At 38.6% G+C, this 18,012-nt stretch overlaps 1 protein-coding gene across 1 annotated transcript in view; it reads left to right on the forward strand.

The window, feature by feature from the left end:
- ANO6 (anoctamin 6) overlaps positions 1 to 18,012 on the forward strand; it is a 116,685-nt gene that overhangs the window by 88,574 nt on the left and 10,099 nt on the right. The window contains exons 10-16 of the mRNA XM_063446946.1: positions 4,061 to 4,121; positions 4,910 to 5,055; positions 5,166 to 5,243; positions 5,955 to 6,180; positions 9,981 to 10,150; positions 10,286 to 10,383; positions 11,138 to 11,265. Coding sequence (XP_063303016.1) covers positions 4,061 to 4,121; positions 4,910 to 5,055; positions 5,166 to 5,243; positions 5,955 to 6,180; positions 9,981 to 10,150; positions 10,286 to 10,383; positions 11,138 to 11,265 — 907 coding nt within the window. The remainder of the gene's footprint in view (positions 1 to 4,060; positions 4,122 to 4,909; positions 5,056 to 5,165; positions 5,244 to 5,954; positions 6,181 to 9,980; positions 10,151 to 10,285; positions 10,384 to 11,137; positions 11,266 to 18,012) is intronic.

An 18,012-nucleotide genomic window follows, 5' to 3' on the forward strand; every position in this document is an offset into this window, starting at 1 on the left:
CACTATCCCTTCTAATAAAGGGGTTCTATACTTAATATTGGAAAACAAAAGGTATGAAATTACTCTAGGAAACCTTCTTCTCTATTAGATCAACTCAAGTACCACTGAAATGTATGGGAAGATAATGTGAAAAAACACTTGTTAAGATTTTCAGCCACGCCATTGACTAACTGCTGCTAGACGTTAAATTATTTTCATATGTTTATATTTAATATGTTGATATTCTCCGTTTTTTTTTCTTCAAAAAGAGCAAGTATATTTTTGGATGGATTTCCCCTTTCCATGTTCCCTTTTATATTGTTTTATTGTTATTTCCACTTCCTTTTTTTCTCTCTCTCTCTATTTTTATGTTTGAAATTTTTGAAACATTTTACAATAAACACTATTTGAAAAGATTAAAGATTATTCCTGGTGACCTCTTTTTGGTTAATTAACGGTAGCAATAACAGGCCACAAAATACTCCAAACAAATTGAGTTAAAGATCTCATGACCAACAGAGGTGATCGCTTGGCTGCAATAAAATAATCCACGTGCAAGTCTGCACCACTTCAAGGACCTGTAGTGGTTATGGTGCCGAGAGGGCTCGTTTAAGATCCCGTTGTCTTAAATGCTTGTTTGCTATAGAAATGAAGTTAAGTAATACCAGCTGCTGGTGGCATTTCCTGACTTTAATTTTTAGATAATTTAACATTTGATTGAATCCATGTAGAACACTGATTATTGACCTTGGTATGCCAGCTGTTTGAGAAATGTATCTTCCATAATGCTAAGACAACTTCAAGCCCAAGGCAATAGTAAATGTAGTTCCCAAGCATGTGTTGTGCCAAGGTTCATCATAAATGATCTGAGGAATTGTCATAGGCTTAGTTGTAAACGTATTAACACTGTTCCAGCCATATATTTTGCTTTCTGCCCATTAAAATATGCCAGGGACATGAAATCTGTCATTCTATTATTCTTCTGCACTTAACATCATATTGTAAGGAACTGAAAATCAACGTTTGGGCAAATTAACTATTTCACAATATTCTATATTTTTTTGCTAAAAAAATTTTTTGGGAGGGGGAGGTGCACAGTGGTTCAGTTACACACTACCCACCATGACCAAGGAAACTAGTGATGGGCAATATGACGACGGATCAGCCTCACTGCAGAGCTAACTGATGTGATGAGGGAGGTTATTGATAAATTGGAAGAAAATTAAAAACAAAATGCATATTTTTATTAAAACCTTTCCAAGTGCATTAAAATATATGCATTTTTTTGTTTGTTTTAAAACCTAGGCCAATGCATTGAAAATAAACCCAGAGCGTCACATTAAAAAAAAACTGTTCCATTTTAAGATATTGGGGATTTGTGAAATGGTGTCTAAAATTATGCCATAGTTTTTACAAAGTGTTTTTTTTTCTCTAAAGAGAGGTAGGGTGTTTAAATCAAATATTAAAATTAATCCATGGGCAGAGGAGAACAAAATGGCTGCTTCCCGACATTGAAATCTGGCACAAGAAAGAAAAGTTCATAAATATATAAATAATGACAAGTAGCAAGGGGTGAGTGTAATTATTCAGATACAGAGAGCATAAGGGAAGGAAAACGCCTTGGAAACTGAAAGAACGTGGCTAATTGATAGCTTCTTAGTATTCTGAACAAAATATCACTTCTATTGAAATACTACTTCACTATTGGAACTGTCACTTCTCTTGAAATTACACCACTTTTCTTTTAAATCCATACCGAGAATTTACCAAACTGCATCAATTTAAATAGATGTTAAAAAGAGTGAATACATGAGCATAATATTAAAAATCCTAGCTTTAAGCTGGAGAAAAACTTCATAATATTATAATAATAAGTGATATCTCGAAATATCCAACTGAGAGGAGCAGGCCACCAAGTATTACAGAAAAAGTTGTAAAGAATTGTAAAGACCATAGGCATTGATATGGTGGAGCTTGGGGGGGTTGAAGTACCGGGTGTGGGGCATTTTAGCTCCGGATCTCTACCATTGGTGGAGGGGGCAGTAGGATATTGAATTTTTATTTCCCATCAGACATTGCTTCTCAGAGCCGCCACCTATTATAAAGAGAAATATCTGTATTTTAGTGCTCCTCTAGACTACGTAGGGGAGGACTTGTACACTTCCAGTGACAGGGCCTGTTTGGGAAGATAACATTGCTGCTCACACTAACTAGGTACCATGTCAGGATCACATTAAACATTTGGTTGTGCCGCATGCGCATGTTTTCCACACTGTTCATGGGTAGAAAGGATGGGACATAGAAAATTGATATGTTACGATCTATCCCCACCTTTCCGTTAGTGTTGGGTCATCAAGTTTTCCTTTAGGCTCCAGCCCCAGGCGTTTCTGAAACCTAGCAATGTCCTCGATGGAGATCTCAACTTTCTAATTATTGGCCAAAGTCTAGCAAGGGTTGTCCGAAAAAGACTACGTTACGTTAAGCACAAATTACACTTTATTGAATTCTCCAAGACTTTTCCTTGTGAGTTGTCACGGGTTGAGCATAAATTCATAGCAATAAGATATAAGGCCGGAGCATGGTGAGAAGCATTCAGTGAAGTTATGGAATGTTTACGTGGAGCTGAGACTATTCAAGGCATTCTTTCCTTATTTGATACAATACAACAAGCAGGCATGTCACCCTGAACACTTTCTATTGCATTGACCATAATGTATGTCACAGAACAGTCTAATAATCTTTATAAAAAGAGTTGTGCTGGATTCTTTGCAAAGCTGACCATTACACAATTGCTATGTCAAAATAGCAAAGTTAATTTTTTTTTTTATAATCGAATCCTAAAGGGGTAATCCTGCTTCATAATAGTCTTCTTGGGAAAATGGTATCACTGCAGCAATTTTTAAACTTTTAAAAACACGTACCATTTTAGCTATAAGAACTTTCCTACACTGTTACTTGTCAGAAAGGGAGCTTCACGTCTCTCTGCTTATTCAAGTCTATTTGGAATGGCTGCATTGTACATTTGTGAGCGTTCGATCAGTTGTCCGCATTCTGTATGAGAAAGCGGACAACTATACTACAGCTGTCCCAGACTCCTCTGTTGTACCCATAAAGAACTGCTCTGCATGTATTTATTTACTTCCATAGAGTGTTAAGTAAGCCTCATGATTGTCTGAGCTGCCTCCTAGGCTTGGCAACTCACTGCAGGAGCTGCAAAGCCTTGGAATCTGCAGCTATGTAGGAACTTCATATTTGAGTGTCATTATTATTATGGTTTTGGTTTAATTTTGGAAATGCATTCTCTATAAATATATGAAAAAGAACGGGTTAAGTTCAACCTGGAATGTCCCTTTGAGAGAGTTCTTCTTAGAATCCAAAAAATGAGTAGTTCTTCTCTTTTTACAAAATGCATTTCTAAGCTTTTACACAAGTGTTTAGTCACTCAAAATGAACTGTGGTCAACGAAGAATTGAATTGCAAATTTTGAGTCCGCATAGTGGTTGGTAAAACTTTAAAAAAAAAATATGTACTTTGGTGTGACCTGTAAGAATGAGGTTATGGTAAAATGTTGATAAGCTGAATGTGCATATTTTGATAAACGCAACGTTAAATATTGGTTCAGTTAATATTCTAACAGATGCCTTGTGGGTTTTTTAACTTCACGAACGCTTGTATTGTCAAGAGTTTGAAATTAATTCAAAGATAATTTTATTTTTTTAGGCAAAAAGCAGAACTGACAATTTTGCTGACTTTGTGAATTATTGCATTTTGCCTAAGTCGTCCTAAAAAGTTCACACTTTGGAAAACATCTGACATCTTATCACGAAACCCATTTTCTAAAGTTAACCTAGAAAACCAGAAATAGGGTGTTTAAGTCTGCCTGTTGTTTGAGACTGACATTTTGCAACTGTTGTGATCTCATTACAACTCCCTGTGAAGTAAATAAACGTAGATAATGGTGTTAAATGTTTTTTGGGACTAATATTCTAATTTATGAACGCTTTACTTATTCAATTAATTCAATAAGGAGCTGTTGTCAAGATAAATAAAATACATATTGATATGTACATTTTTTTTCCAGAAACTTTGCATATTTGACAGTTTTGGGACACTTGTGTTTGCTGTATTCATGGGGATATGGGGTAAGACTGGACTTATTAACTTAAACCTGACTGAATGTGAACCGACAATTTAGTATACTGAGGAATGTTCTATATAATATACATTTGTTGCAAATCTTCTAAAAAAAATTACTTGGATTACAATTATAACTGCATGTTCTCAGGGTCAGACAGCACTATATCATTGTCACTGTTAATAGTGTTTAATCTCATACACTATTTTTGGCAGTATCATTTCATTTTTTACGTACCATCTTTTAAGTACCAATTAGTACCCATTTCTGTGTGAGAATATACGCCTATAAATTATTTTTTATTGAACTCGTTGGTATGTAATTTTGTTATCAGCCTGTTTTTATAATGTGTTTTCTAATAATCACTTAATACATATTCTGGATTTGTGATTGTCAAAGTCGATTGACCAGAGTTCAGACAGCAGGAGGTCGTCATTTTTTATAGAAAAATTAATTGATGTATTAGACTATTAAGTTTTCATTATGGTATGAAGATGCATGACTCTCAATTTATGTTTTCTTATACAATCCTGATCCAGGTATTAAAGGAAAACTATAGTGATTGGAATACGAAACTGTATTCTTAACACTATAGTGCCCTCTAGCCAGGGCTATATACATCTTATCTCAGAAATGATGTGCAAAATCCTGGAGTTCATGAAAAATATAAACATGTTTATTAATTTTGCACGAGATAAACTAAACTTTGACCGCTGTCTAACATGGCTTATTATCCAAGTGTGCTTCCAAGCTGGTGTTTGTAATGAAGTCTGGAACGTTTTGTACCTCAAACAGTGACCCTGTTCCTCGAGTTTTGGAAGCGCAGGCAAGCTGAACTTGAGTATGAGTGGGACACAGTGGAGTTCTTGGAACAAGAAGAACAGCCTCTTCCAGAATATGAAGCAAGATGCACCCATGTGGTTATAAATCCTATAACACAGGTAAGTAGGCGGACAAAGTTGCAGCAAGAGAGATCTCGACACAAAGTATCGGGGTTCAGTGCAAGCTGTGCTCATGAGATTTAGTGATGCCTTCTTTCATTTCATTACAGCAAGAAGAACTTGTGCCTTACACAACCTTTGGAAAATGTCTGAGAATCGCATTCTGTACAAGTGCTGTCTTATTCTGGGTAATGTTTATTTTTTTCATGTTTAGAACTTTCATAAAACATTTGAAGAATATCACCTCTATGTCACAGAAAGTCCTATCAGCATACTGGGCAACAGTTTTTAGTAAAAGGGATTTTTCATTTTTATATTGACGCAGACAGAACTGAAGGGATTCCCATTTTTAATCCATTGTAAAGAGAGTGCACTAAAATAAATTTGCAAATAGAACAGTAGAAACAATTGTGTGCAGCCCACAGACCCCCTTCCACCCCTGGAAGAGGCTCAATTAATCAGGAGAATTTTTATCCCATAAACATTTGTCAACCAAGAGTTTATGGAATATATAGGTATGTCCTGGGTCACAGTTTACCAAATTGAACAGATCACTAAGCAGCAGATTTTACCCAAAGTTAAAACTTGCAATGACTTTATCAGTTCTCCACAATACCAAGTTATCCGCTAAAACCCTGAAAGTAGTTTGTTATTATATATATTATACAAATAGCTGTATTTGTGATAACTGGATCACATGGCCACACGTGTTTAAACTGAAGCAATTCGCATGTGGTGTAGTATGTGCGAGGAGTCTGTACAGAATAAATAAAATAGAGAGACTTGAAGTGCGCTGAAGGGGATTGACATTATTCTAAAATCTGGCCATTGCTCTTTTTATATGATTTTGCAGTTTAGAATGTTTAAGAACCTGACTAATTTTACCTTTCTTTTTTCAGATCCTTTTGATTGTGGCGTCTGTGGTTGGAATTATCGTATACAGACTTTCTGTTTTTCTGGTGTTTTCTTCCAGTCTGCCAAAGCAAACTAACGGACCGGTTGCAATCCAGAAGTACCTGACACCACAAACGGCCACCACAGTAACTGCATCTATAATTAGCTTTATAATCATTATGCTCCTCAACATTCTCTATGAAAAAGTGGCCATAATGATCACGGACTTCGGTAAGCTTTCAAACACTCTGCGTTAGTTTCTGTTATTCAGTCATATCTTTCTGCTAATGTGAAAGTCAAAAAAGAGGGAAAGTAAACCGTTTTAACGTTTGCAAATACTCCCTTTTTCTCCACCTGATAACTTCGTTGCAAGAGTCCGTATGGTGAAAACCATAACTTAAAATGGAAGTGACACATATCCTGATCGTTCAGAATTCTCAGCCCTGTTTTGAAAGTGGAACCATCATTCACAAAACATGGTTACTTTCAGGAACATATATATCTGGGCTATATGTTGTGCAGGTAATGTTCCCCACAAATGCATAGTTTAAAAATGCCAGGGCATCACTTGGGGCAAAGTAGCTGCATATGCAGAAGTATTTAACTCCATAATATTTATCAGTAATGACCTAGCAAAGGGCTCGACAACCTTTGACACTCTATATATTGTGAACTACATGTCCCCTGATGCTTTGTCTACATCATGACTGTAAGAACATTATGGCAGATGTAGTCCACAACCTCTGGAGTGCGGAAGGTTGCCTATCCCTGACCTACGTACAGTGCAAAAATAACTTCTCTTCTAAGCATGTCAGTTGGGGTAGTAGTGTTCTAGATTAAATTGTACTCTCTACAATTGACCCCATGTCATTTTGGCATGATAGGCACACTTTAAAAAATTTCATAGCCAACCTGATGTTAACGACCTATATTTATTTACTTATTTTTGACGAATGATATTGGTCTCATAAACTCAAAAAAGATTGGGAAAACTAAAGTCATGTTGTTTACCAGGCAGCACTTGTGTTCTCAACAAAATATATACAGTATCTCACAAAAAAAGAGTACACCCCTCACATTTTTGTAAATATTTTATTATATCTTTTCATGTGACAACACTGAAGAAATGACACTGTGCTACAATGTAAAGTACTGAGTATCCAGCCTGTATAACAGTGGAAATTTGCTGTTCCCTTAAAATAACTCCACACACCGCCATTAATGTCTAAACCGTTGGCAACAAAAATGAGTACACCCCTAAGTGGAGATGTTCAAATTGGGCCAAATTAGCCATTTTCCCTCCCTGGTGTCATGTGACTCGTTAGTGTTATAAGGTCTCAGGTGTGTTAAATTTGGTGTTATCGCTTTCACACACTCTCATACTGGTCACTGGAAGTTCAACATGGCTCCCCATGGCAAAGAACTCTCTGAGGATCCGAAAAAAAGAATTGTTGCTCTACATAAAGATGGCCTAGGCTATAAGAAGATTGCCAAGACCCTGAAACTGAGCTGTAGCACGGTGGGCAAGACCATACGGCTGTTTCACAGGACAGGTTGCACTCAGAACAGGCTTCGCCATGGTCGACCAAAGTTGAGTGCGCTTGCTCAGCGTCATATCCAGAGGTTGTCTTTGGGAAATAGACATAAGAGTGCTGCCAGCATTGCTGCAGAGGTTGAAGGGGTGGGGGCTCAGCCTGTCAGTGCTCAGACCATACGCCGCACACTGCATCAAATTGGTCTGCATGGCTGTCGTCCCAGAAGGAACCCTCTTCTAAAGATGATGCACAAGAAAGCCCGCAAACAGTTTGCTGAAGACAAGCAGACTTAGGACATGGATTACTGGAACCATGTCCTGTCGTCCGATGAGACCAAGATAAACTTATTTGGTTCAGATGGTGTCAAGCGTGTGTGGCGGCAACCAGGTGAGGATTACAAAGAAAAGAGTGTCTTGCCTACAGTCAAGTATGGAGGTGGGAGTGTTATGGTCTGGGCCTGCATGAGTGCTGCTGGCACTGGGCAGCAACAGTTCATTGGGGGAACCATGAATGCCAACATGTACTGTGACATACTGAAGCAGAGCATGATCCCCTCCCTTCGGAGACTGGGCCACAGGGCAGTATTCAAACATGATAACGACCCCAAACACATCTCCAAGATGACCACGGCCTTGCTAAAGAGGCTGAAGGTAAAGGTGATGGACTGGCCAAGCATGTCCCCAGACCTAAACCCTATTGAGCATCTGTGGGGCATCCTCAAACAGAAGATGGGGGTGCGCAAGGTCTCTAACATCCACCAGCTCTGTTATGTCACCATGGAGGAGTGGAAGAGCACTCCAGTGGCAACCTGTGAAGCTCTGGTGCACTCCATGCCCATGAGGGTTAAGGCAGTGCTGGAAAATAATGGTGGCCACACAAAATATTGACACTTTGGGCACAATTTGGATATTTCCAGGGGTATACTCACTTTTGTTTCCAACGGTTTAGACATTAATGGCTGTGTGTTGAGTTATTTTGAGGGGAAATTTACACTGTTATACAGGCTGTACATGGACTACTTTACATTGTAGCACAGTGTCATTTCTTCAGTGTTGTCACATGAAAAGATATAATCACATAATTACAAAAATGTGAGGGGTGTACTCACTTTTGTGAGATACTGTACATGTGGAATTATATACATATCGTTACACATTATTTTACATTTTGTAGGCAGTTTGGAAATCTGAATTCCCAAACATAGGAGCACATCACCGCAATATATGATCATTCTTAAGGCTGTATTTTAGACATGTTCTATTGGTCCTTTGAAAAATACTATAAACTGTTCCTAAGGATTAAAAAAAATATGATGTATAAACACTACACATTTTTGTCCCTCTGCAATTTCTGCAACTGATTGCTATTTGGAAAAAAAATTACATAAATAACCAATGTTTGTGTTTTTGTAAATAGCAACCACTTTGATGTTTACTCCTCATTTCATATAGTAATTTTGTACTCTTCTTTTCAGAATAAATTTTAATATACCTTATCCTATAGCACAAAATTAAGTGATTGCTCCAGTTGCTTTTTCAATCTTAGAAAAAATAAAATAAAAAAAAGATGCACACCTATTTTATTATTCAATAAAAGTCCTTTAGGTTTTTGTTTTCCTGATGTGTTTGGTTTTCCTTTGTTGTATATAACAATGGTACCCAAGCCCAGTCTCCAAGCCCCACCAGTGGTCCAGTATGTTTCAGTATATTCATTGGAACAGAACTGGGGATTGTGTATTTGCAAAGGATTAAAAATATGCATAAATATTTTTCACGTACTGCATATTTTATTTCAGCTTGAAGTTATAATTACAAATATTCCACAGCGCTGTACAATAAGTAAACAAGACAAACACTTAATTCTTTTAAAACACATATGACTTAACGAACAATTGAGTGAAAAGTGCTCTGCCCAAAAAGAGCTTACATTCTGTATAAAAGAGTTACTCCTGCTTGGAGGAGGATCTGTTAACGATTGTCAGATATGTCCCAGAACCCAATTAGTCTTGGGCTGTGAGACATTAAATGGTAAATTGGCCAAAGATTCCGAACATCTATAAATAGCCGATTCCAAGAGCCAGATATGTTATAGGCACCAATGGTTGGTGTTGAACTCTTAGTTGTATAAGACATCAGATGGGGGAAAATTTGTGCCAATGGCATGTATTAATGATGATACAGAAATGTATCTGGACTCTATGAAACAGAGTACACATTAAAGTACTCTGAGTGATTTTAAAGAACTATACATACCGCTTAACTCAAAAATATAAAAATGTTATATGTAACAGCCCAATGGTTTAATTTATTTTTCTTTCCCAGTTTTTGAAACGAGGCATTGATTTTGCAGGTTGAAGTCTTGTACAAGACAATTATATTTATGACACCATTAATATGGTGTTAAAATTAGCTCCTTGACATTTTAATTATAGACTCAAACACAACAAAAGCATAGTTGTCAACGTAGTTTAAGTGTTTAATTATTCTCTTGTTGCAGAGCTCCCAAGGACAAAGACGGACTATGAAAATAGTCTGACGACAAAGATGTTTCTATTCCAGTTTGTCAATTATTACTCGTCCTGTTTCTACATCGCCTTCTTCAAGGGGAAATTTGTAGGTTATCCAGGAGATCCAGTTTATTGGTTTGGCAGATATCGTAATGAGGAAGTAAGTTGCTCTAGTAAAATTTCTGTTGTGTGTCTTCTCTTTCTTTTTAAATCTATGTAGGTTTTTTTTTATGTATTTTTATATTAATAATATTATAGGCTTGTTTGAAAAATAAAACATATCCTTGTTTTTCAGTGTGATCCAGGTGGCTGCCTATTGGAACTGACAACCCAGCTTACTATTATAATGGGTGGCAAAGCGATCTGGAATAACATACAGGAAATACTTCTACCGTAAGTCCATATGGAACGCTGGGTTACAGCGATCTACACCTTGACCTGTAGCATTGTATGAAGCCCACTGGAGTCATGTAAAGCCACATACTAATTTGTCTTGCTTTATAAAAAGAAAAAATGATTTTCCCGGCTCATGAATAATTTTAATATAGATTGCTTGGCTAATTTCTAATGGCCATTAAAATTCCTAGTTTAAAGTTATTGAGGTTTTTATCTTCACTGTCCAGTCTTTCTTGATAACTTTATTGGGAAAATAACTTGGTGAGCTAGGGTCAGTGCCCTCTATGTAGTGAATGTTTGGCTTCCATCCTTTAAGCTAAATATCCGGCTACTCCATACAGTTAGACAGGCCAACTGCAGCCTGTAGATTACTCAGGAAACCTACCAGCTCACATTGTGAGGGAGGAGAACACACACAAACAAGAACCCCTTACATTGTTTAAATTAAAAATCATATGGCCATTATATCATTGCAAGCTTTGTGCAGCAACATGCCAAATATATATATTTATTATTAAGGGTCAAATTTTCCACTAACCATTGGTGAGTGAAAATATGGCCCTGACCAGTAGAAATTCACCCCTGGATGTTATGTTTGTATATATTGATTTAAAAATCTGTGTGAAACAAATTTGTTGTACTTTTTTTTATTTTTATTTTTTTTTAATATCTTTGCATAATGTTTGATATGGACCTTTCGAAAAAGGTTTTCTAAATGCAAAATAATAAAAAAATAATTGCTTTTTGGCAGGTGGGTTAAGAACCTTGTCAGTCGCTGTCGCTCTTCAGGGGCAGAGAGGTTTATGCCGCGTTGGGAACAAGATTACCATTTGCAGCCCGTTGGGAAGCTGGGATTATTCTATGAATACCTAGAAATGGGTAGGTAAAATCATTTTATTCATGTTTATATACATTGTATACATTTTAATTACCATGCCAGTTGGCAATAATCTAATCTGTACGGAAAACTTTAAGTGATACAGCTAAATTAGTAAAGAAGGAATACTGAATTATCTTGATTATTGCTAAAATTGTACTTCCCGCTGTTACCTAACTGTTCAGTCCAACCAGTGAACCACTTCGCATTTATCCAAATTCCTCAAGACAGTAGACAATGTAATATCGATAAAGACAGCTAAAATGTTCTTCTAAATCCTGTATTTGTCTTTTTTTGTTTTTGCTTGTTTCTTTGTTTTTGTTTTGTTTTTTACACTAAAATTAAATACGACTTTCTGCACATCAATAAAGTAAAATATATTCTCTTTATTAAATAAAAAACGAATGTTTATTGAATCCTCAGAAATAATCACATAGAAAATCAGAATACCTTATGGCAAAGCAAAAAACTGCCCGTGTAAATAACTGCTTATCAAATAAGTACAAAATAAGCAAAAAGTTCATTAATACAAAAAAATAAATAAATACTACAATGAAAAGAGAAATTCAATCTGGATAAGTAAGGTTCACTTAGCACAGTGACAGCATGCTCTACACCGTGACATTTTAGCCCAATCACATACGGGTTTAAACATTGTTTTTATTTAGTAAATAAAATATATTGTACTTGATTGGTGACTTAACTTATACCCCACTAGAAGTGACCACAGGTAATTATAGATTTGAAGAGCGCATTTTATAGCCATTTTAGTAGTAAGTACTGCAGTTATCATGTTTATGTGCAATGTTTAGGTTATTGTAGAATCCACCAATATTGGGATACTTTGAAGCAATGGTGGGCTTAAAGACAGTGTGACCATATGGTGTGGGTAACAGCTTTCTTTTTTTTTTTTTTTTTTATATAAACTAAAGCGAGCAAAGTGGATTTTACGTTTAATACCAGAGTAGCCGATCTGACAGTGTAGCTGACTTTAAGAATATTTTCCAGGTCGTCTATTTTGACCTTAAATTTGAAATTCACATTCAATTAATATTGAATTCCCACTTTAGTGAATAACCTTGGGTATATATATATATTTTCCCTTCGTATAGTGGCAGTACTTACAAGTGGGATGTTCCTTAGGATTCCGGACAAGAAGCTCCCCCTTCTTTAGAATTTAAATGCTGTGCTCCGCCTGCTGCCTCCATATAAGCTGTAACCCAGAGACACACACCAGTTCTTCTTGTCCCGGCAAACGGGACGGACAGGTTTCCCCCGGTCTGGTGGAGAATGGTGCGGAGGTTAGTGCCCGATAGCTCCCCCCGGGCGGGATCTGAGTGGCACAGTGCTTCCGGTTTCGCGTTACGGAACTCGACAGGGTCCTGCTCTTTATGTGGCTTGCTCGTTGAGTTCCCGGGCGGTCCTCCTCGTGGCTTTACGCATGCGCAAAGCGGTGGAACGCACGCCCGGGAGGCGTTGCGTTCCACCAAACACGGAGCCGGTGTTGGCGCCAAATTCGAAAATTTTAATTACAAAGCTGTGCAGAACCTTTCTTACCCCAAGGGTGGGTGTCCAGTTCTGGTTCTCCGTGTCTCCAGCCCTCCTACACGGACCTTAGGTGGTTTAAGGTGAGGTTTAACTTTTAAACTCTCCTTTTATTTCACCTATGCTTATGCATGCTTCTTTAATGTATTCTTTAATGTATTTTTTTATTTTATTTTACTATTCTGTTATTTCACAGATATGTCCAGCCCTATATCCCTGGATAAGGCAGATAAAGACAAGATGTCAACATCTGTTCCCAAAAAAGCCACAAGCAAGTTTAAGCATTTATCTTGTCTGGAATGTGCTGTACCTCTACCTGACGGATGTCGCAAAAAGACATGTAATCAGTGCGCTTCAGAATTAGTGGAGAAAACAAAACAGACGGATATGGCATCCTTCCTGGGCTGGTTTCAGGAAAATTTGTCCCAGACATTTGAGTCTTTTAAGATTCTGTAAAGAAACAGCGGCTATTCAAGAAAATCTGCCTAAAAAACGTAGGAGGAATAGATCTCCTTCTGTGTCTGACGTCTCGTCAGGAGAATGTACTTTTTCTTCCCCTTTGGATATTTCCAGCCTGGCTTCAAGTGTGGAGGAGGGCTTCCCACCAGAAGAGCTGAAGAAATTTATTAAAGAAGTAACGACGGCTGTACAAGAAACTGAACCTACCAAGGGTAAGGTTAAAGGTTTCCCAATGCCTCCTAAAAAATTGGATGTCCTTCATAGAGAATGGAAGAATCCTGAAAGACGTGCATTTATTGCAAAGCATTTTAAACTGATGTTTAAGCTACAGTCTGAAGACAAATGGGAAGATCTTCCTAAAGTGGATATTCAGACTGTCGAAGAAAACCACTATACCCATTGGAGAAGTCTCAGGTCTTAAAGACCCAATGGACAAACGAGCCGAAACTTCATGCAGAAGAATTTTCCAGGCCGCAGGATATCAGTGCAGAGCTGAAATTGCAGGTTCAGCGTTTCTCAGAGCTCAGAGCGTGTGGCTTCAAGCCCTGGAAGATTCCCTTATGGGAAAATCCTATACAGATCCTTCCCATCTCATATTCCTATTGAAGCTATCCAATGAATTCCTTTCAGATGCCTCTGAGGAGTTTCTTCGTCTATCAGCAAGAATCATAGGGTTGTCATCAGTAGCCAGAAGAAGCACTTTGGCTACGAACATGGACAGCTGATTCTGCATCCAAGGCAGCCTTATGTGAATTACCCTTTGAGAGGCAAAAACGTTTTGGTACTCCTTTAGAAGACATTATTAAAAAGCCCTACCTCTGGAACCAAGAACCCAGGGATATAAAAGAATTCAGTACAAGGGTCAGCAGTCCTTTCGTTACCAAGGGCGGTTTCGCAGGTTTCACAAACATGGTGGGAACAACAGCCAGTGGTCTAGACAGGAATCCACCAGGCAAGACAAAAAGAGGAAGTTTTGACGCCAAAAGAGTGGGAGGACGCCTTCAGTTCTTCACCCACAAATGGAAAAAGAGTACTTCAAATGGGTGGATTATAAGAACCGTTTCGGAAGGTTACAAGATAAAGTTTTTATCAAGACCTCGTCCATCCTTCCTTCTGTCAAGCTATCCTTCAAAACAGAGGCTCTCCTAACAGAAGCACTCCTTCTTTTAAGAAAAGATGTGGTAGAGAAGGTACCCGAACGTTGGGAATTTCAGGGTGTTTACTCACGCCTTTTCCTGGTTCAAAAACCAGTTGGATCCTTTCGGACGATCCTGGACCTGAAACAAGTGCAGCAAGTGAAAACAACACCTGCATACCGTACCAGAAGTTCCGTATGGAAAGTATTCTGTCGGTAACGCACATTCTACACAATGGAGATTACATGGCAAAGTTAGATTTATAAGATGCTTATTTCCATGTACCAGTTTCAGAATCTTCCCGGAAGTTTCTCAGATTGCTGTTCTAACAAGAAAGCGAAGGATTCTCCATTTAAAATTCAAGGCTCCCTTTGGCTTGTCTTCAGCTCCTCGAGTTTTTACGTAAGTCCTGGCACCCATAGCGGCAGTTTTACGTCTGAAAGGTATCTCGATTGTTCCATACCTGGACGTTTGGTTCCTGAAGGCCCAATCAAGACAACTGCTAAATCTTCATCTCAAGATTACAAGGAAGGTTTTAAGAGATCACGGTTGGATCCTGAACCTGGCATAATCCAAGATGACTGCGTCACGAAGTCTAGAGTTCTTGGGTCTTCGAGGAAATTCACAGTCCCTCTCTCTTTTTCTACCAATAGTGAAACAAATGAGAAAGCCGTATCAAAGCTGCATAAAAACCTAAGTTCAATCAGGGATGCTATGAGGTTACTAGGCCTCCTCGCTTCTGCAATCCCAGCAGTGGCCTGGGCAAAGGCAGTATCAAAACCATTGCAATGGGGACATCCTTTCCCAATGGACACGAAAACAGGAAGATCTAGACTCTCCCTTCCACCTGACCAAAGGGGTGAAAAGACAACTGAACTGGTGGAAACACAGAAGCAAAATCTCGAAGGGCCTATCGTTTGTTCAGAAACAATGGTTTTCGATAACCACAGATGCCTCCCAGATGGGTTGGGGCGCCCATCTAGGTTCTCAGTTCCATCTAGGTCTTTGGAACAGAGTGGAGGCAGGCGCTTCCTCGAATTTCAGGGATTAAATGCGGTTTGGAAGGCACTGGTTTCCTTCCGTTCAGCCATCACCAATCAGTCAATGAGGATTCAGTCGGACGACGCCACTACAGTGGCTTTTTTGAATAACCAGGGTGGCGCGAAGGTAAAGGCTCTACAAGAGCTCTGCTACCACTTATGTCTTGGGCTCAAGCAAATCTTCTCGCTATATCAGCTACCCATATCAGAGGGTCTCTAAACGTTATTGCAGACGGCCTCAGCCGTAGACTTTGGTCTCAGGCAGACTGGGCACTGTCAAGCCAAGTTTCAATTTGGAGCTGGGTTCACGCTTCGGCAGGCCGGAGATAGACCTGTTTGCCACAAGGAGAAACAGGAAAGTACAATGATTTGCTTCTCTCCATTCAGGAGATTACCCAGTTGTCCTAGACGGTCTATCAATACCTTGGACCTTCGACATGGCTTATGTTTTCCCTCCTGTCGCTCTTATACCACGGATTGTTCATAAGTAAGATGAAGAAGGCAAGTAATTGGCAGTCCTGCCCTTCTGGCCGAACAGGAGTTGGTTTTCGGAAGTGGAAAACTTGACAATCTCACGTTGGCATCTCCCAGTCTCTTCTCAAATATTGGAGAATGTTTCTCTCCCCGTGGAAACTCTGGAGATGTTTCACCTGACGGCATGGTTGCTGCAAGGGTGATCCTTCAAGGCCATGGTCTCTCTGACCTTTATGTGATGTGTGATGTCTTCTGTCCGCTGGTCCACTTCGAAAATCTATTTCAGAGTTTGGATGAAGTTCAGAACCTGGTGTTCACTTCGAGGTTTGGATCCGGCCAAAGCCTCTATCCCGGAAATTCTTTCTTTTTTGCAAGATGGGTTTGAAGCCGGCCTGGGAGTATTTACGCTCAAAGGCCAGATTTCAGGTCTAAATCACTTCCTGGTTCGTGACATTGCCTCAAACCTGCTTATTCGAAGATTTCTTAAGTCCATAAGGCTTAAGAGGACTCCTAAGTTAGTACCTTTTCCTACTTGGGATCTGTCTGGTGCTTCAAGCCCTTTGTGAACCACCATTACTGGAGGTTCTTATCTAGTTTCTTACCTTCAAGACGGTTTTCCTGGTGGCTATCACCTCTGCTAGATGAGTAGGTGTGATCCGAGCTCTCTCTTTCTCTCCGGAATTCACAATTTTTTTCATCAAGACAAGGTGGTCCTGCACACCAAGCCTTCTTTTTTGCCTAAGGTTATTTCTAGTGCTGCGATTAACCAACCTATTGTCCTACCGTTTTTTTTGTCATTTTTCTACGTCGGATCTGGAAAGATAGTGACATCTCCTAGATGTTAGAAGATCCCTGAAAATCTGTCTTCAGAAGACTCAGGGATTAGATCCTTAGATCTATTTGTATTATTTCATGGCACTAACAGGGTTGTGCTGTCTCAGGACCCTCTTTGGCCAGATGGCTAACGTATACAATCAGGTTGGCTTATCAATCCAAAGGGATTCCCCTTAATTACCCTTTAAAGGCTCGTTCCGCTAGAGCTATGGCGACCTCCTGGGCTGAAAAAACAGCCGCCTCACCTGAAGACATCTGCAAAGCTGCTGCCTGGTCTTCCTTACATACTTTTATCAAGCATTGTAGGCTGGACGTATTCTCATCATCTGAAGCTGCTTTGGGCGTAAGGTGCTACAAGCTGTGGCCTGCTGAGTTCCCACCCTTTGTTGTATGCAGGGGTCTTGCTATATCCCACTTGTAAGTACTGCCACTATACGAAGGGAAAAACAGTAATTTTACTTACCGGAAATTCCTTTTTTCTTAGTATAGTGGCAGTACTGGCTTTCCCTCCGCTTTCAATTAGATTAAATTCTATGCATCATTCGGTCTCCGTTTGGTTCTTTTGTATTACTGGTGTGTGTCTCTGGGTTACAGCTTATATGGAGGCAGCAGGCGGAGCACAGCATTTAAATTCTAAAGAAGGGGGAGCTTCTTGTCCGGAATCCTAAGGAACATCCCACTTGTAAGTACTGCCACTATACTAAGAAAAAAGGAATTTACGGTAAGTAAAATTACTGTTTTTATTTATTTATTTATTTATTTATTTGCAAAGACAGTGATTTTAAGTAGCCTTGTATTATTTAAAACTGTATTTTTGTGTGTGCACTATTCCCTTAATACGTATATATTTTCATCTGAAAAGCAACACCACAATTAAAAAAAAAAAAGAAAATTGTAAAAAAGAAATAAATAAAAATAATGCCTGTTCTGGCGATGCCCCAATACCATTTGTTACTTTGTAATAATAGGCTACAGTGTTGTTTCTGTGGGTAAAATCCAGTCTTTTCCTGAAAGGAGTAATTACACACTGTATACCTTTCAGATTGAACGTTATTATGGATGTACATAGCTTTTGGGGTGAGTGCAGTAGATGAAATTAAATAGATTGTTCGTGAATGGCTTATTTTTATCTGACGGTTTATAAAAAAATGTTTAAAAAGTATGCTGGAAACATGAATTAGACTGGATTAATGTCCATCTTTAAATCTCTGTGTTTGTACTAAATATGAAACCGCTTAACATGAATTACTCAAGATCAGGA

This window comes from Pelobates fuscus, chromosome 3 (genome assembly GCF_036172605.1).
Source record: "Pelobates fuscus isolate aPelFus1 chromosome 3, aPelFus1.pri, whole genome shotgun sequence".
NCBI lineage: Eukaryota > Metazoa > Chordata > Amphibia > Anura > Pelobatidae > Pelobates > Pelobates fuscus.